This window comes from Canis aureus, chromosome 12, assembly GCF_053574225.1.
Source record: "Canis aureus isolate CA01 chromosome 12, VMU_Caureus_v.1.0, whole genome shotgun sequence".
In the NCBI taxonomy this organism is placed as follows: Eukaryota; Metazoa; Chordata; class Mammalia; order Carnivora; family Canidae; genus Canis; species Canis aureus.
Genome location: NC_135622.1, coordinates 49,356,527 through 49,376,891, shown reverse-complemented (window position 1 = coordinate 49,376,891; position 20,365 = coordinate 49,356,527). Strand labels below are relative to the sequence as shown.

At 36.0% G+C, this 20,365-nt stretch overlaps 1 protein-coding gene and 1 pseudogene across 7 annotated transcripts in view; both read right to left on the bottom strand.

Moving 5' to 3' along the window:
- LDAH (lipid droplet associated hydrolase) overlaps positions 1 to 20,365 on the bottom strand; it is a 105,291-nt gene that overhangs the window by 20,529 nt on the left and 64,397 nt on the right. For 6 of the 7 annotated variants that reach the window (XM_077843999.1, XM_077844000.1, XM_077844001.1 and 3 more), the window contains one exon: positions 10,891 to 11,125. The exons of the other annotated variant lie outside the window; for it this stretch is intronic. In XM_077843999.1, coding sequence (XP_077700125.1) covers positions 10,891 to 11,125 — 235 coding nt within the window. The remainder of the gene's footprint in view (positions 1 to 10,890; positions 11,126 to 20,365) is intronic. 7 annotated transcript variants of the gene reach the window in all.
- Positions 12,470 to 15,466, bottom strand: LOC144281380 (nuclear pore complex protein Nup88-like; annotated as a pseudogene).

Below are 20,365 nucleotides of genomic sequence, written 5' to 3'. Positions count from 1 at the left end.
ACATCATAAAGGAAAAGTTAGTGAATTGAAGACAGAGCAACAGAAACTATAAAAAAAAACAAAACAAAACACCCCACAGAAAAGAACTTGGGGTGGAGTGGGGGAAGAACAGAATATCAGTGGGCCACAAATGAACCTCAAAGTGGTGTCATATGTCATATGCCACGTAACTGGAGTCTCTGAAGAAGGGAGGTACAGAAAAATATCTTAAAAATATTAAAATATTAAAACCATAAACTCACAAATCCAAGAAGCTCAAAGAATCACAAAGCACAAGAACCATGAAGAAAAGTATACCAAAGTACATAATGAATTGCTTAAAATGAGTGATAAAGAGAAGAATCTTAAAAGTAGATAAAAATGATGTACAGCTTGACCCTTTTACAACATAGGTTTAAAGTGTATGAGTCCACTTATACCTGGATTCCTTTTGGTAAATACAGGATAGTACCATAAATGTATTTTCTCTTCCTTATTATTTTCTTAATAATGTTTTCTTTTTTCTAGCTTACTTTATTGTAAGAATACAGTGTATATAATACATACAATATATACAATATGTGTTAATTGTTTATATTATTGGTAAGGCTTCTGATCAACAGTAGGATATTAATAGTTAAATTTTGGGGGAATCAAAAGTTATACACAGATTTCTAAAGGCATGGTGGGGAGTTGTGCCCCTGTCCCTCACATTGGTTCAAGGGTCAACTGCATTACATATAGAGGAACCAAGACTTAAAAAGACAGCAGGTTTCTTCTTTAAATGATGTAACTAGGAGACAGTGGAGGAACATTTCTAAAGCAATGAAAGGGGGAAAAACAACAACAACAACAACAACAACAACAACCCTGCCAATCTAGAATTCTACAGTCAGTGAAAAAAGCTTTCAAAAGTGGAGACAAAATACATTTTCAGACATACAAAAACTGAAAGAATTAACTATTAGTAGAACTTCAAGAAATGTTATGAAAAAAAAAAGAAATGTTATGGAAAATACTTAAAGCAAAAAGATGATAATCTGATACAATTGTGTCTACACAGAGATAAAGGACACCAGAAATAGTAATTATGTGGGTAAATTTAAAATACATTACTCTGTTATTTATACCTCTTTATAAGACAATTGTCTGTTTAAAGCAAAATAATAATAACATGTCAAATAAGTAAAATACGTGACAAAAGTGTCCATGCTAGGAGAGAGAAAGGGCTTACTGTTAACTTTTTAGTATAGGACAGTATCATCTGAAGACTGTAAAAGTGGTAGAGTATCATATTAAAACAAAAAATGATTAATAAGTCGACAAATGAGATAAAATGTATCATAAAAAATACCCAATTGATTTATAGGAAGGTAGGAGAGAAGTAAAAATGGGACAAAGAACATAAGAGACAAATAGAAAATATGTATCAAGATTTGATTTAAGCCATCCCGGTTTGTAACTACATTAAATTTAAATTGTTTCAACATTCAAATTAAAAGGCAGAGCTGGTAAGAAAGCAAGATTCAACATTTGCTGCCTGCAAAAAATGGACCTTACCTATAAAGACTAAAAGTTAAAAAATGGAAAAAGATATGTCATGCTAACATGAGTCAAAAGAGAGGTGGAATGATTATATTAATATCATAAAAAATGAGTTTCAGAGCCAAGAATATTACCATAGATAAAGGGTCAATTCATCTGGAAGGTGTAAGTCCTAAATGTTTATGCACCTAGTAAGTTTGAACTTCAAAATATGTGAAGTAAAAGCTAATAGAAATACAAAAAGAAATAGACAAATCCATAAATAGTAGTGAGAGATTTTGACACTCATCTTCTAATAATTGATAGAATAGTTAGAAAATCAGTAAAATCAGAAAATGATACCATCAATCAACTTGACTTAAGTGATATCTATAGAACAGTCTCACTAACAAGTACAGAACATACATTCTTTTCAAGTATCCACACAGCATTTCTCAAGTCAAACCATATCCTGATCCATAAAACATGTATCATGTCATTTAAACAATTAAAATCATACAAAATATGTTCTCTGGCCATAATGGAACCAAATTAGCGATCAATAACAGAAAGATATCTGGAAAATCGCCAAAAATGTAGAAATGGGTAGGAAATATCAGAAAGGGAGACAGAACATGAAGACTCCTAACTCTGGGAAATGAACTAGGGGTGGTGGAAGGAGAGGAGGGCGGGGGGTGGGGGTGAATGGGTGACGGGCACTGAGGGGGGCACTTGACGGGATGAGCACTGGGTGTTATTCTGTATGTTGGCAAACTGAACACCAATAAAAAATAAATTTATTATTAAAAAAATGTAGAAATGAAATGATCCATTTCTTAATAAACCCCTGGGTCAAAGAAGAAATCTAAAGGGAAATAAAAGAGTACTGTGAGGTGAATAAAAATAAAAACACAACATATCAAAATTTGTGGGACATGATCACAGCAGTATTTAGAAAGCAATTTATAAAGCTTTAACACCTACTTTAGAAATGGATAAAGATCTCAAATGAATGACCTCAGTTCCACTGTAAAAAACTAGAAAGAGAAAATTAACTCCAAAGTAGGCAGAATAAAGTAAATAATAATGTTCATAGCAAAAATTAATGAAATAGGAGGCAGAAAAACAATTGAGAAAATAAATGAAACCAAGAACAAGTTTAGTAAAATTTATAAGCCTTTAGGCAGCCCGATCAGGAAAAAAAAATACAAGAGAAGACATGAGACATAAAACATTAGTATCAGGAAAGAGAAGTGATACCTTACAGATGTTACTGATGCCAAAGGATAATCAGGTAATTTTGTAAACAAATTTATGCTAAGAAATTCGACAAGCGATAAAATGAACAGAATCACAAATCTTAAGCTTACTTGAAAACAAACAGCTTGAAAAGTCTTTTATTTATTAAAGGCATTAAATTTGTAATTTAAAGCCTTTTCATAAAGAAAACTCCAGGGCAAGAGGACTTCATTGGTCTATTCTACTTAACATTTAAGGAAAAAATAATATTGATTCTATATAAACTCTTCCAGAAATGACTATGCATATATGGATACTGGATTTTTGACAGAGGTAGCATTTAAGAGCAGCAGAAAACAGAGGGCAAGTGACACAATACTACTTGTCCTTCTACAGTCTCCTCCCTTTTGAGTGCAGGTGGCACCTGTGAATCTGATGATGTATTACCCCCATGATGAGATTACATCATAGAGTAGAGATGACTTTAATCACACACATCCTTCAAAATCTGAGTTTTCCTCTGGCTGGTGGGAGAAGAGGAAGTCAGAGATTCAAAGTGCTAAGAGGACTAGAAGTTTCACTGCTGGTTTGAAGCTGGAGATCACGTGGAAAGGAACAGAGTGACTTCTAGGAGCTGAGAGGGATCCCTGGCTCATAGTGAGCAAGACAGTGGGGACCTCAGTCATAAGGCCACATAAAATGGACTCTTGCCAACAGCCCGAATGAGCTCAGAAGTGGATTTTTGGAAATGCAGGGCCTTAAGGGAGGTTTCTGAGATCCAGGCAACGGTGACTCTTGAGCTGGGTGTGTGTTATATGGGAGTTTACTTTGGGATAATTCATGCAGGTAAAAACATTTATGTTTTAATCAATTTTCTGTAGTGTTATTCCAAAATTAGGAGCAACTTAAAAATGCAAATCACTTGTAAGGAATTTTATATTTCCAAGAGTAAAATTTCTTATCAGAGAATGTACCTTACCCTGTCTTTATTTCTATTCTTTTTTTCCCTGATAATTTCTGATCTAAGTATACTTTTTTTTTTAAAGAAAGTAACATACCAGTTTCCTTTCCAGTAATTGCTCCAAGGAAGCCATCTTTTTCATTCCTCAGAAATGCTCATAACACAACACAGTGGTCAGAAATAATAATACCAAATGGACATGTAATTTCCTAAGGGGAAAACACATTTCTCTTGGCAATGATTGTCAACAGCATTCTCGGAAACCCAGCAGAATTCAGAGTTTCAAGCACCACAGTGAGGGAAATATCCAGGAGCAAGAGTAATGGAAACAAAAACATGAACATGAAGGAAAGAGAATGACTTAGAAGAATGGGAATTGTTTACTTGTTTTTTTCCATTACAAATCTCAATACAGGTACAAAGAAAACAAACTGAGGAGTCTAATATACTATACTTTGCTACTATATCTTCTGAAACCTGCTCATTGTTCAAGGATCACTACAGCACTTCACCTCGCAGGAGAGTGGCTAAGGGGATGAAAGGAGTGGGGGCTGACATTGGAAGACAGAAGGATTTTCATCTCACAAGTCAGATGGCATCATTAAATTCTCCAAGTATATGTAATCTACAATGGAGAATTGCCTTCTATTGAATTTCATCACCTATCTTGATGCTATTCCGTCCTTCTGGAAAAATCCAAACTCATCTTCAAGCCAAATTCAGTAGTCTTATTCTCTGTTCCTGACCCAGGGAGAACTGATTTCTCCTCTATCTGTTCTCATGAAAGCCCTAACTCTGAGAGTTTAAAATTCTTCACATTTGTCTCCCTGACCATGCTGGAAGTTAACTTAAAGGCAAGAGCTTTATTTATTATTCTTTCCAGGGCTTATCTGAGTACTTGGTTCATGGCAGGTATCCGTAAGGGTGTTAAATAAGATTAGGAGGGACTGAGCTGATGTTGTTTTTTGGAAGAGTTGTAGGGGGGCAGTGGTTGGGAGGAAAAACCTGTTGCTTTCCTGGAAGTGGTGCAAAGCTGATGTTACAGGGGAGCCCAGAACTGGGGGCAGAAACCCAATCACACTGGTGAGCCAAGGAGGGATGTACTGGTATAAACTGGGACAGATCCCTGCAGGTAAGAGGGAGAGTCTAAGGGTTTTTGTTGAGACTGGCCAAAAATTAGGTCTCCTAAAGCACTCGTCTCAGCAGTGAGGGAAAATGCAGAGGGAAGTAAAACCACAATGAGTGATACAATAAGAAGTCTGGGGGAGATGCACAGATAGTTTTCTAAGGTAGAAGTTGGGGACTGGAAGCCAAGTTGTCCTGCTAGTTTGGTGACACGTAATCCAATGCCTCCTGTAGGGTTCCACAGTAGAATGCCTCGGTTTGTTTGATTTTACCATTATTTTCGTTATTATAACCATCCATTTAGTCTGCAAATGGATCACCTTATCTCTGTGACACTGAGTTCACCAAAGGGAAAAACACCACTCAAGGTGTATGATTTTTTTTTAGAAAAAAATAATACAACTTCTTAGAATAGCAGGATAACATACACATACAAATTTCTTTAGAAAGCTATAGTAAAGCTTTCATTGAGTCATTTAATTTTAAACTAGAGATGGTCTAGTATTCTAGTATTGTATCCAATCATTACCTTTTATCCTAAATCCTAATACTGACCATGTACACACACACAAAACTTCTCTGTCATGCTGCATTTCAGGCTAGATTTCTAAGAATTATTAAAGTTGCAGTTGCCTTTTAACAACAGATTTTTTCTAAGCTACACCATAAATAAGAGAATAGGTAGCATGGGAGTCTGGTTTTGTCTTACTCAAAAAATTTTTTCTGAGATTGAGTTAAAAATATTTTGAGAAGAAATGTGTGATTCTTTAGTAAAGGTTATGTGTCAGTTCATTGAAGAGTTCATTTCATATCACTGTATGTGTTTAAAATAGTTATTTCTACACAGATCAAGGAAAGGAAAGATAACACAAGTTTTTTTTTTTTTTTTTTTTTACAAGAATGTATGCAATAAAGTAATATAACCTACCAGGAATGCCCTTTGTCTCTGCACTATGTTTTTCTAGTTAGGTAACTGAAAGGAATTAAAACATCAATTTGGCCTAACTAACGAAAAGACCCTAGAATATTTTTTAAAGTTAATTATCTTGACCTGTGATACTGCTAAGCTAAAATATATTTGCTTTTAGCTTTGATCAGGAAATCCAATTTAGCTGTCTCAGTGAAAAGCCTATTCCTTATGAAGTAGAAGAACATCTATTATAAAGAAAATATGTAGCAGCAAACATTCCAGAATTAAAATTAAAGTAAAAAACCCCATATATTTTCTTTAAAAACAACATTTAAAACAATCTAATTATGTAAATTGATCTGATGGACACTGTGGTAAAGTTTATAAAATATGCTAATTGAATTAGGGCTACTCTCTGAATGCCAGATAGGAACTGCTGTTTCACTCACTCAATCTGGGGAAGAAGGCTAATACATGGACTCCCAGCCCAAAGGAAGTGCCATCTTTGCCAAAAGGGCAACAGCATTTGAAATACTTGAATATTTTGGTTCCTTGAATTTTTCGGACCTTACTACAACAAAAAAATATGTGTATAAACTAAAGGATACAGAAAATCAGTGTCTATCTAGATAGGGCAGGATTTATTATCCACTATTTGGACTAGCAAACTTCCTCCATTTGTTTCTGTAAGATTTCTACTGAAGCACAGACATTACATAATGTGCAAACACCGTAAGGCCTACTCAAAGTCAAGCTGGCATGTTAAAGGTCACTGTCTGGGTGACAGTAAAGCCAGGGAAACAGGTCTGCAGGGATGTCACAGATGTTACAGACCACTGAGAATAATCTTGGACCCCGCTTTTTCCTCTTGATTAGCCCTCTCTTTGTGTAACCTAAAAATCATACTTCCGATTCAAGTGGGTTGGTTTGAACACTGATTTACCTCTACCATTCATGGGATACAAGCTTGGGAGGAGGCCACTATTATCTGCAAAAGCCATGGTCTTATGAGTATTGGTCTCTCTCAGCTGGGACCATCTTCCTTTTGTAGTAAGCAAGGTGATGGGAATCACCTAAGGGATAGCCAGGGCAAGCCTGGGCAGAGGCAGTTTCTGTGGTACTTGTTGCAAGAGGAGACAAGGGTGATGGGGGATCCCAAGGGGATCCCAAGGTAGCAAGAGGCTTGCTAGGATGGTTGAAATGCTTGGTTAAGGATCAGCCTAGGATGACTACTGGGAGATTTAATTAAGACACAAATAGACAATGAACCAAGGGTCCAAAGAAAAAAGACAAGTAATTCTCGCCTGCCTTCAAGGTTATACAGACTGAGTGGGAAATATGGAAAAAAAAGAGACCACTGAAGTACTGCTTACATCAGAAGGCCAGATCTAGAACAAAGACAAAAGAAAATCAGAGAAGCAAGGATGGCAGAAATAGGAAAGCTATGCTCTAAAAGTTTGTTTGGACTTTGGATGTTTGGAACAGATATGAAGCAAGGTAGCTGATAGCTCAGTTTACTTTAGAGTGTAATTTGCACATAGTATAACTCTACAGTGCTTGTGCAGAAAAGGAATCCCAGGGTCCCGAAGGAGCAATGTGGCTAGAACGCTTTGGTTTTCTTGAGCCAGGGAAGGTAGAGTGTCATCCAAACTATCTTGTTTCTTGATGCTTGCACTTGGGGCCACTGGAAGACATAGTAGGAGGTCAATCACTATAGCTGAAAGGAAGATTCCTATCCTTCAAGGACAGCTTATGTAGCCCACTTCTCTAAGAGGGTGCTTAGAACTCTGCTGTAGAAAAACTGGAAAACATCTTTATATAATTACCTCTTTTAGTTAAAAACATTAAACACTTGACTATATCTCGTATGTGTTACACAGCCACTAAACATATATAGAAAAACAAATAAAACTTTCGTATACTCTGTGTCCTGGTATGGCTTTAGAAAATATTTCTAAAGAGGTATAAGAAAAGCACAGATAGTTTGATAATCAGTTAGTTTGATAATCAGGCATTCCTATCTAATGCTTATCAGAAACTCAGATGTTTTGAGTGAAGTGTTCTATAAATATCTATTAAGTCCTGTTGGTTGATACTGTGGTTCACTTCTTCTATATCTTTGCTAATTTTCTGTCTTGTTCCTTCAACTGTTGAGAGAGGTGTTCTTAAGTATCTAACTATAATTGTGGATTTGTCCATTACTTCTTTCAGTTCTATCAGTCTTGCTTCATATATTTTGCAACTCTCTTGTTTGGTGTACACATGTTTAGGATTGCTATGTCTTCTATCTTCTTGGTAGACTGAACTTCTTATTGTTATTATGCAGTGTCCCTCTCTGTCCCTTGTAATTTTCTTTGCTCTAAAGTCTACTTTATCTGATTTTAAGACAGTCATTCCTGGTTCCTCTTGATTAATGTTTACATAATGTATCTCTTTCCATTTTTTTACTTTCAATCTACCTGTATAATTATATTTGAACTGAAGGCAGCATATACTTAGGTAATGTTTTTAATCCACTCTGTCAATCTTTGTCTTTTAATTGGTGTATTTTGACCATTTCCATGTAATGTAATTATTGATATGTTAGAAGAGCTTGTACGCCATTTTATTACTTGTTTTCTCTTCATTCTGCTTTTTGTTTTTTTTGTTTGTTTGTTTGTTTTCTGTGTTTTTTCTCTTTTTTTGTGTGTTTGTGTGTGTGTTTTTTTTTTCTCTTGCCCTTCTACATGTTACTGAATATGCAGGGGGTTTTGGTACTTAGTAGGAAAAAGTACATCCATTCCATCCTTCTGGAAGCAGAATTCTTTGTAGGAAAATGGAATCTCTAATTGGAAAATGCTTTTTATAATTCCTTCTATCGGGTAAAAAGAAAAATGCCCAAAGGAAAAAAAAACTGTAAAGGGAAATAAAATGATTTACTGAAGCATATGTGGAGTAATTTTATATTTTTTAAAAAATATTTTTTATTTAGTTATTCATGAGAGACACAGAGAGAGAGAGAGGCAGAGACACAGGCAGAGGAGGAAGCAGGCTCCATGCGGGGAGCCTGATGTGGGATTCATTTCCAGGACTCCAGGATCATGCCCTGGGCTGAAGGCAGGTGCTAACCACTGAGCAACCCAGGGATCCCCAATTTTTTATATTTTTGCCAGAATTTCAAGTGACTTCCATTTGGTCTCAAATAATTTCCAAAGGTATATTGGCCCTTAGAGATCATCTAGTCTAACTTTTGGTCTGATCAATGTCCAAGAACCAGACAGCAGAAGGGTTTCTGACATGCAGACAATGCCCTTCTCACTTAGGCCATCTCTTTCTCTGATAGGAAGGAAGGATAAGGGGTTGGATCAGGTCTTTAAGGGGCCTCTCCAACTTCAGTTTTTGTGATTTTTATAACTTCCCTGAATCTTGCTTCCTTTCTTCCTTTCTCCTCTTCTTCCATTGCTATGCTAGGGTATACTAAAAGAATGGGGGTTGGAGAGAGCATGGAACAGACAAAAATCCACAAATAAAGAAAAGATAATGAACTTTTGGGAGTCCTGCCTTTAATAACTGACTGGGGCAAAAAGATGACAATAGCAGCTATGGTAAAAGGAATCTTTAGTATAGTGGTAGACTGCCAAAGTCTGAACACTACCCACTAGTTGTATGACTGTGCAAATCATGTAACTTCTTTATATCTCTGTATTTTCACCTGTAAAATGAGGACAGTAAAATATCCAAAACAGATTAGTTCTGAGGACTACAAGTAAATACCCAGAATGGTGCCATTAGCTGCTGCTGCAATTGTTGTTATATCATTCACTGGAGGCTTATTATAAATAAAATATTATATAGACACTTTGCATATATTATCATGTTTCATCTTACAATAACCTTTTGAGGTATAGATTAAGAAGGGATCATTTTATTATGAAAATAATTGATAAATAGTCTATAAATTAGTATTAACTAAAAAGGTAGCTTACATTTATTTATTTTTTATTTTTTTAAAGGTAGCTTACATTTAAAAACAAAAATTGAAGCCAAAAACTATAGTAGCAAATATTCCCTGGCACATTCAGAAAATATAATCAGTACAATGACTGTTATTAATTACTTTTGTCATTTAAACTCCTCCAAAAACATGTAAAAGGGAAAATAAAAGCATTGCTTATTCACTCTATGGGAGTATTGAGCCTGGTTTCCTTGGCTGGTTTCTCCTAAGTTCTTACACTGGACTAACAAGGTGTACTCTGGATTCCTATAGAGTCCATATGTACTATATATAGAATTCTCTCCCACCATCTGGCAGCTAGAGTGGAGAATCAGAAGGATAAGTTTTTAAATCAAAGCCTGATGAAAATGAAAATGAAAGCCTCTATGTCTGTTTTTATTTTATGTCTAGTTTTAAGCTTTTAGGAGAAAAATAATTCCTTGCTCGATATTCACTCACTGTCTGAGGTAATTCTGCATTGTGATACAAGAATAAACCTATCCATTTAATTTTTATTTCTTTCATTTATGTATTTTTTAGAATTTTATTTAAATTCAAGCTAGTTAATATATAGCATATTATTAGCTTCAGGGGTAGAATTTAGTGTTTAATCAGGTACATATAACACCCAGGGCTCATTATGTCAAGTGCCTTCCTTAGGGCCCCATCACCCAGTTACCCCATCCCCTCACCCACCTCCCCTCCAGCAACCCTGAATTTGCTTCCTATAGTTAATATTTTAAAAATTAAGTTAAGAGTCTCTTATGGTTTATCTCCCTCTCTTTATCTATTTATCTTCCCTCCCTTCCCCTATGTTCATCAGTTTCGTTTCTTAAATTCCACATATGAGTGAAATCATATGGTATTTGTCTTTCTCTGACTGACTTATTTAATACATTTTAGTTCCATCCACGTCATTGCAAATGGCAAGATTTCATTCTTTAAATCAATGCACAGAAGTCTGTTGCACTTCTATATACCAATAATGAAGCAGCAGAAAGAGAAATCAAGGAATTTATCCCCATTTACAATTGTACCAAAAACTATAAGATACCTAGGAATAAACCCTGAGCCAAAGAGGTAAGAGATCTGTACTCTGAAAACTTAGAACATGTATGAAAGAAATTGAGGAAGACACAAAGAAATGGAAAAAACATATACCTTTTAAAATGTGCTTACCAAGGCAGAATGGTTCTAATATGTTTAGGACCGAAAATTCGCTCTGCAGGTTCATCATTTGAAGAGCAATTCTGATAACAAAGGACTTGATTTTCTCAGGCCATGGTTTAAGTAGAAGGTAGGCAAAAACATAGAGAGCATATCGAAGCCAGCACAGGAGTGGAGTGGCGATCCTGCCATTCGGTGACTCAGACATTCGCTCAATTGTTGGAAAGAGCAGAAAGGAGCGAATTATCTATAATACAAAACATACTTTGATGAGAAGTTTTCTTAAGGGATAACCCACTGTTTTATTGTTTCTTCTATATAGTACAGTACAGGACAAATGACAGGGCTTCAGAATACAACTAAAGATCTGCTGCAAAAAACTACCATCAGCTGTCTTCTCAGTGCACAAGCAATCTGGGGGAGGCATAAGGATGTCCCCTTGAGTTACTGGGGTTAATATTCAGGGTGAGGAACAAATCAGATTCCTAGATAACTTCCTGATTGTGACAGCAATTCACAATCCTTTTGAAAGACCACCAAAATTAGGCATTCTCGTTCCATTCTAATAGTTATACCACCACACTGCCTAGTGATACCAGAAGAAATCAGAACTACATAAAGAACTTTGGTTCTGGTCATCATTTCTTTTGTTAATTATATTTGGGGATAGTTCACTCTTGATAAGCTTCTCTATTCCTTACTCTTACCAATAAAAGATAATCATACTTCAAACATACTTCTGACACCTGATTTAACCTTAGTAAAATGCAGGCTAGAAACAAGGAAAGCTGGGAATCTCTACCTATAAGGGAAAATGTTCAAGGACAAAAATATAATTTCAACTGAATTCATCGGGATATCAGGAAATATATTTTAATAATACTCCACAAGAAAGAGCTTTGCTAAAGCATTTTAAATTTACCATTAGCTACCATATGAATATTTTAAAAATTCATAGATAAAAATAATTTCTATTGTTCTGGATCCAGAAACAAAACACTGCCTGCAGGGGTTCTTCCAATCCCAATTCCGACCTCTGCTCACCTCTTAGGTAACTCCTATCCTGCCTTCCTTACTTTGCTTTACATGAATACTTATTCCTTAATACTATAATCACTTCCTTATCTTGCTTTATATTAATAGTTATTGTCCTGCAGTTGACTGAATTGTGACTCTCCTGAAATCATAAGTTGAAGCCCTAACTCCCAATGTGATTATATGGAGAGAGAAATGAGGTCACAGAGTGGGGCTCCAATAGGTGGGATTAGTATCCTTACAAGGAGATTCACCAGAGAATGAATCTCTTCTCAAGAGGTGGCTCTCTCTTCCCAAGCACACACAAAGAGGTCCGGTGAACACACAATGGAGAAGACAGCCACCCAAAGGCCAAGAAGCCTCCCCAGAAACTAACCATCTGGGCAAGCTGATCTTGGACTTTCAGCCTCCAGAACTGAGAAAATGTCAGTTGTTGAAGCCCCTTAGTCTATGGTATTTTGTTATGGCAGTTCAAGCAGACTAATTACATATTCCTTAATATGAGAGTTAAATCTTTTCTGTGAATGAATTTTATATAAATGCAATCAACAGTATGTTTTTGTGTTTTACTTCCTTCACTCAATACTGTTTATAAGATTAGTCCATGTTGATATATGTAGCAACAGCTTATTATCTTGGTTATGTAGTTTTCCACTGTATGAACATACTGCTATTTATCTTACTGATACTATGGACATTTTTATACATGCCTCTTGGTCGCATGTACTTCTGTTGATGGTATCGCTCAAAGTAGAAATACTGTATCATATGGTATGTATAAGTTCAGCTTTATTTATTTTTGAAAATTTATTTATTAATGAGAGATACAGAGAGAGAGAGAGAGAAGCAGAGACATAGGCAGAGGGAGAAGCAGGCTCCATGCAGGGAACCTGACGTGGGACTCAATCCTGGGTCTCCAGGATCAGGCCCTGGGCTGAAGGCAGGTGCTAAACTGCTGAGCCACCGGGGCTGCCCAAAGTTCAGCTTTAGTAGATAATTCCAAATAGCTTCCCAACGTAGCTATAAGAATGTCCCCCCATACCAACAGACATGAGAATTCATGCTGTTACATACCTGCACTAAATTTGGTTATGGCAAACTTTGTAATTTTGACTAACCTCATGAATAGCGGTATTTCACTATGGCTTTGTGTTTCTCTGATGACCGGCAAGGTTGAACAGCTTTTATGTTTATGGTTTCTATATCCCTTGAAGTGCTTATTCAAGTCTCTTGCATGCTTTTCTGTTAGGCTGCTTATCACTTTCTTTCTTGACTTGTAGTTTTTTATTTATTTTATTTTATTTTATTTTATTTTATTTTATTATTTTATTTTATTTTAATTCTAGGTACTCGTCTTTTGTCATGTTGCAGTCCTTGGCTTGCCTGTTCATCTCTGATATTTTTCTTAATGGACATAAGTTCTTAAGTTTGATGGAAGCGAATTTAAATCTTTTCTTTTATACTTATTCTTTGTGCCTAGTTTGAAAAATTTCTGTCCAACCTCAAATCATGAAGATACTACTTTTCTCATTCAAAATGTTTCTTTAGAAATTAGGTAAAGCTACCTTTTAACTGAGTCTGTGAGTCTGTTCCTTTGATTTGAGGTACCAGTGATTTGCCATTTCCCTTATGTATTTATATTCCTCCTTCTGGAGGAACTGAGTGCAGTTTTCCTGGTAGAACTGACAGTACAGTACAGGTTTTTGTGGACTCTCATCCTCTACCGTTGACAATCCTTTTCTGTAGTAACCTGTAGGGATGGCATTGCCCAAATGTTCAAGTTGATCTGTAATTCTCACTGATACACAGTCTCTCTAATAAAGAACAAGGACTTGAGGGTAAAACTATGGAGGACTTTTTTCTTTCTAATCATCTTTGTTTTTCCTTGGTCCTGTCAGCTGAGTGCTGAGCCATTTCTTATAGACTTCCTTTTCTCTCAACAGTAGCCGAGATATTGTAGCTGTTTCTCCCTTGGTCACAATAATTTGACTTCTACTAGGTCTCCTCCTCTGTCACATAAGTAAGAATGTGCTGTTCCTTGTGGTCTTGGTGGTAAATAAGACATTCTTTGGGAGTAGGGAGCCATAGCCTCTTCTGATGATTTTTTAAAAATGCTGCTTTGGCAACTTTACATGCAAAATGCTCATAACGTGCTTTTGGAATGAATGTAGGGTTTCAGTTAGAATAGGGGAGTTTCTGCCACCTTGGCATCTTCTTAAGTACAAAGCAGAGAAGATGCTAGATGGACTGTGTGTGCTTAATAAAGGCATCCATGGGGACTTGTGATTCAGATGACTTTGGACTCCAGAGCATCAGGGATGATCCAGAATCTTCCAGTCAGAGCCAGCTGCCTATTTGGCAATGGGTTTACACAAAGATTATATATCAAGATTCACATAAAGGTTATGGAATCTCAGTGAAGTCTGACTAACCAAGAAAAGTCAGTTAAAGGAATTATCTTCCCTGGACACCACTTTCACCATGAATTCCAACTCCATGTATTCAAACACGGACAGAGAAGGAATGAGGTCAGCTCTGGAATCCCAGGACTCTTCTGTTATTCAGTCTTCTTCCCCTCTGGTCCTGATTTCGCTGTAATCAACACAGGGTGAGGACACAGGGTAAGCAGGATGTGAAGCACCAGCATCATAACTGCAGTCCTCTGCCATTGCAGGAGGTGCCCGCAAAGAATCCAACAACTTTCCAGGGTCTCTGGGCCCTTGAACAGGCTTACCCTGCTCTCATATTCAGTGAACAGTGGTATGCCGCTACTTCACCTTTGCCTTTCTGTCCAAAGACAGTCTTTGGGATCGCGGCCAATGGCTCAAAGTCAAACGTGACTGCTGTCACTCTTGGAGACGTGGAATATCCCCTTCAGACTGACAAAAATTAAGAAGTCTAACAATACCAAGTGTTAAAGATGTGGATCAATGAGAACTCTTACACAACGTGGCAATAATAACTATTACACTTTCCTCCTCTGTTTTTGAAAGTACAGGCACTTTAGTAGGTGCCTGGAACTCACGCAGAAAGTAAATTTTTATCATTTTGTTAAATGTTAATAGTTTAATTAGGGGATCTGGCATTTCACTTGGATACCAAGCAGCATGCTTTAAGAGTCTGAGAGGTAGAAATGATGAATTCTCTCAGCAACGGGAATGGTGTTAGAATTAACCACGAATTTTATACCTTCAAATTCAGAAGTCTTTCCCTCTCTTTTGGGTAGCTCTAACATCTGAGTCCTTTTATTCCTTTAAGTGCTACCAATGTTCTATTGGACTTAACAAGACTTGAGAGATTCAAACGGATGGGTTTACACACAGCAATCTTTGGTGCTGGGAGAGGCTGGGTTTCTCATTGCCCTGCTGAGGCCTCCCAGCCGAAGGTCCAAGAAGGAGAGCTGCTTTCCCCAACCACAGGAAAAGTTCTCCCTTGAGGCTGGAAGCAGGTGTGTTAGCAGCTGTGGTGGCCGCACAGGATAAGATGAAGGAACTGACTTCTTGGCTTCAGATGGGCTCTCATTCGCCAGTCGCACCAGGAGCCACAAGAACATGCCACGCCGAGGGAGCCGGGTGGGCCACAGTCCGCAGGCACGGCAGGCTCCCTGGCAGCCAGCATTCTTTAATAGGATTTCCAACAGCTCTGTGATCTAGTCTTCCATACTTTCATTTATAACCTACCTGAAACTGATTGTTATGTGTGCCATGAAATATGGGTCTAATTCAATTTCTTTCCATATGGAAACTCAATTTCCCAGAGCTGTTAACTGTAAAGGCTTCTTCCTGGCTTTTCTGCAGTGACACTCATGGTGTGAATCCCATGTAGATGTGAATGGTTTCTTTTCAGTGTTCTCTGACTCACTCTACTGGTATACCTCTCTAACTCTGTGCCAAGAGCACCGTGTCTTATTTACTAAAGCTTCATAAGATATTTTGATATTTAGGATAGTAAGTTAAACCCCATCATGTTGCTCTTCAAAAATGCCTGGGCTATTTTTGGCTCTCTGCAATTCCATAAACATTTTGGAATTGGCTATTTGACTTCTACATGAATCTCACTGAGATTCTGATTGTACTAAATTTATAAATTAATTTGAGAAGTAGTATCTTTAAAATACTGAGTTTTCCAATCTGAGAACATAGGGATAGTTCTCCTTCATGTCTCTAAAAATGTACATACATTTTATGTGTAGTCATTTTGCGTAACTTTTGTCAGATTATTAGGTACTTATTATTTTAATGCTGTTGTAAATAGGCTATTTTAAAATTTTCACTAAATGGTTGCTGCTTGTATGATATAAAAAATATTTACATGTTGATTTTGTGTCCAGCAAACTTATTAAATAAAGTCCCTTAGTTTTAGTAAGTTGTCTGTAGATTCTTTGGATTTTCTAAGTACATAGTTATATCATTCATATATAATAACAAGGTTACTTCTTCCTTTCATATCCTTGTATCTTTTTTTCTTATATTACCTGAGCTAACCAAAACCTTACTACAACACTGACAGAAATAATTCTTGCTCCTGAATTAAAAAAATTTTTTTTCAATATAATCACAAAACATGATGTGTACTAATACACTTTGTTGGATTAAAAACATTTCCTCTATTCCTAGTTAATTGCTTTTTATTTTATTTATTTTTATTTTTATTTTATTTATGATAGTCACACACACACACAGAGAGAGAGAGAGAGAGAGAGAGAGAGAGAGAGAGAGGCAGAGACACAGGCAGAGGGAGAAGCAGGCTCCATGCACCGGGAGCCCGACGTGGGATTCGATCCCGGGTCTCCAGGATCGCGCCCTGGGCCAAAGGCAGGCGCCAAACCGCTGCGCCACCCAGGGATCCCTAGTTAATTGCTTTTTAAAATCATAAATGGATGCTGAATTTTATTAATTACCTTTTTTGTACCTATTGGGATGATTGTATGATTTTTTTCCCTTTCATTTATTAACATGGTAAACTATCAATTGATTTTCTAATGTGAAACTAACTTCAATCTCTGGACCACAGTAGTGATATTACCTCTTTCCTTCCTGATATTGACTGTTAGTACCTAACAGAGTAAACTTTTATAATTATGAAGGAATTCTCTTCATTTCTAATATGCTTTTTCCTTAGGGCTTATTTTAATATGAACATGGTTATACCAACTTTCTTTTGCCTAAAATTTATAAAACTTTTCCCACTCTTTCAGATCCTATCTTTTTAAGGCCTTTATTTACAAGTTATATTTGGATTTTTTTCCTCTAATTTGACAATCTTTGTCTTTTAACTAATATGATTAATAGGTTTACTACCTTTTTATTTAAATCATTCCTAGTATTTTGGAGCTAAATCTAAAATATAAACCTAAAATCTTACCTTGTTGCTTTTTATTTTTTATAGACCTTCTTATTTTTTTCTTCTTTCTATCTTTTGCAATGAGAGAGACAAATAATTGATAGCAAGTATTAAATAACTGAGTAAACGATACAAAAAGTGATTAAAATATGTATGTAGGGATGCCTGAGTGGCTCAGCAGTTGAGCGTCTGCCTCCAGCTCAGGGCGTGATCCCGGGATGTGGGATTGAGTTCCATATACGGCTCCTTGCAAGGAGCCTACTTCTCCCTTTGCCTATGTCTCTGCCTCTCTCTCTCTGTGTCTCTAATGAATAAATAAATAAAATCTTTAAAAAAAATAAAGCATGTGTGTAAGTCACAAAAATGATTATAATTCTAAAGCAATTAGAGGACAATTTAAGGAATAACAACAAATAATAAAATAATTATTAACAACAATAATAACAGTATGCAAAAATGCATGTTAGTAAACTCAAGTCCATGGTGACATAGGGAAGAAATACAATAATGAAAGGAGACTAGGAATTGCTGGAAGTGGTGCTGTAGTTTAAATCGGGTGTTAAGGGAAGGCTAAAGAAAGATGACAATTGTGCAGCCAGTCATGGAGTGAACTGTAAGATATTTGGAAAAAAAGTATTTCTGGAAATGGAAGGGCAAGTCAAGTGCAAAGCCTGTAAGACAGATCCTAATTTGCTGTGTTGAGCAAAAACACAGAGAATAGTATCGCTGGGATGGTGTGTGTGAAAGGAGAGCAGTTCATGTTGTGATCACAGGAGCAGCACGGGGGACAGAGGATGTAGGGTCTGGTAGGGCTTTGGGTTTTATTGTGAGTAGCTGAGAAGCTGTTGAAGGGTTTTGGAAGCAAGAGTGATCTGTTTGACTTCCATTTTAGTAGAATTATTATATTGTTGTATTGTTAATACTGCATTGTTAATACTGTCTGAAAAGGACTAAATCAGTGAAATTAGACAAGATAAAAAATGAGTAAATACTGGAAAGGTAAAATTACCATTAGTTATGACTTATGTTTAAAACATTAAAAAAACCCACATATAAAAATAGCTACATACAAATGTAAGAAGAAACGTAGTGCACTTATCTAAAGAAAAGTTTAAAACACAAAGGGAATTCATTTCTTTGTTCTTCTGTTACAAAAGAGATATAAATTTTCCCACTAAATTAATGGACCAATTCATTTCAATCCCAATTAAAATAGTAAAAGATGATTCTTATTTTGAAATTTAATGAATTCTTTTAATGCTCATTTGGAAAATGAAATGCACTAACCACCTAGGAATTCTGAAAAAGAAGAAAAAAAGATTAGCTCTCCTAAATATTGGACAAAGCTGTTTATCAGAAAAAGATCACATAGTTCAGTGGAACATAAAAGAGTCTCAAAACAAACCTGAATACCTGAGGAATTAAATTTATGATAAAAAAAATTTATGATAAAGGCATCTATGGAGAAAAAAAGGAGTTATTCAATAAATGCAGTTGGGAAAACTGGAAAAAAAGAGTTACTTGGAGTAGCAAAGGACTGGAGACTAGAGTTCATAATGAAGAATGGCCCCACATATGGCAGTGTGCCTATACAATGGAATACTATATTACAATGAGATAACAGGTATATTTGCATGTGTTGACAATGAGGATGTACAAATTTTCTTTCTTCTTTGAAACCAGCTGGTTGGGACTGTGAATAAAAGGGAGTTAGCAAGCTTTAAAGGAGACATTCTATGGGTTTGGGCTCATATGCTCTTTGGGCTTTTATTTTTATTTATTTATTTTTGGGGGGCTTTTAATTCTGAAAACACAGAGGCAATTTTGCTTATTTTCAGGTTCTTCAACTGTGTCCTGGAGAATTAATGTCATTGAATAATGCAGTCTCCACCAACTGCAATTTAATTGTTCAGCTCTCAATCTTATTTTCTCCATATTAGTAAATAACCAAACCAACTACTATCAGGGATTTGACTAAAAAATAATTCCAGCAAATAATGTGAGATCAGTACATTTAATCTTAATAATCCCCTAAGCCTTCCATCATTTATAAAACAGCACTGTGGATGATAAAGGAAAATATTCAGAACTAGGACCCTCAAGTGCTACAAATTCTTAATTAGGAAAGTAAAACGATTATGTTCTGTTCTATCCTGTTTGTAAAAGCAGAAAAAATATGTTAAATGGGAAAGCTAGAAAGAAATGTTTCTGTTTTTTCCCCTGGTCAACCCACAGTTAAACCAGAACAATCTTAATGAAAATTATCTGCAAGAAGTCTGGTGGCTTAGTCCTTTATGATAACCCATTGCTCATACTAGTTCCAAGTTTATTCACTTCATAACAAGGGCTTCTTTGTGTTTATTAAAGTGTCCTTAAAAAAATATAAAGTGTCCTTAAAAGATTTAGAGAATATAAATGGTTAATACAGTTACTGTCATACTAAAAAATACACCATATAGATTCCATACTAGTTATGTAACCCACAGTACAAAGGAACTTCAGACTGATCAAATCAGTTGGCAGAAAGAGGAAGCAATCCATTACTTTGTATAAATGATCCATTACTGTGACCCATGTTAAACAAAACTGCATGCAAGGGAAACTCTAAAAATACATGAGCAACTACAGGGTTACATGTGGTTGATCTATATCAATAACAAAATGAGAATTCAAGTGCACTCTGAAAACATGGGAATGTACTGAAACAATAAGGAAGTTCAAATACATACTCTGAATGCATCATTACCTCTAAAAACTATAAGAAGACCAAAGATTGTTTATCACAACTAACACTTAGTTGATGAGACTTGTTTTCCTCTCTTGCCTTTGGAGAACAACAGTTATTACCTGTTGGGTGAAACTCCTACTTTTTCTTAGATACCAGAATGGTAACTTCAATGAAATTTATAGTCCAAATTTGATAGGATAAGCCACAGCAACAAGAATTTATTTTATTCATACAGAAACCTACTGGCAAAAAAAAAAAAAAAAAAAATCCCATCAAAGTCAAGGAAGTATACCCAATTTTATAACACAGCTGTTCAGAGGAGGTTTCCAAATCTGTGTACACGACAACACATTTTCTTATGTTACTGTCTCAATAAAGAAA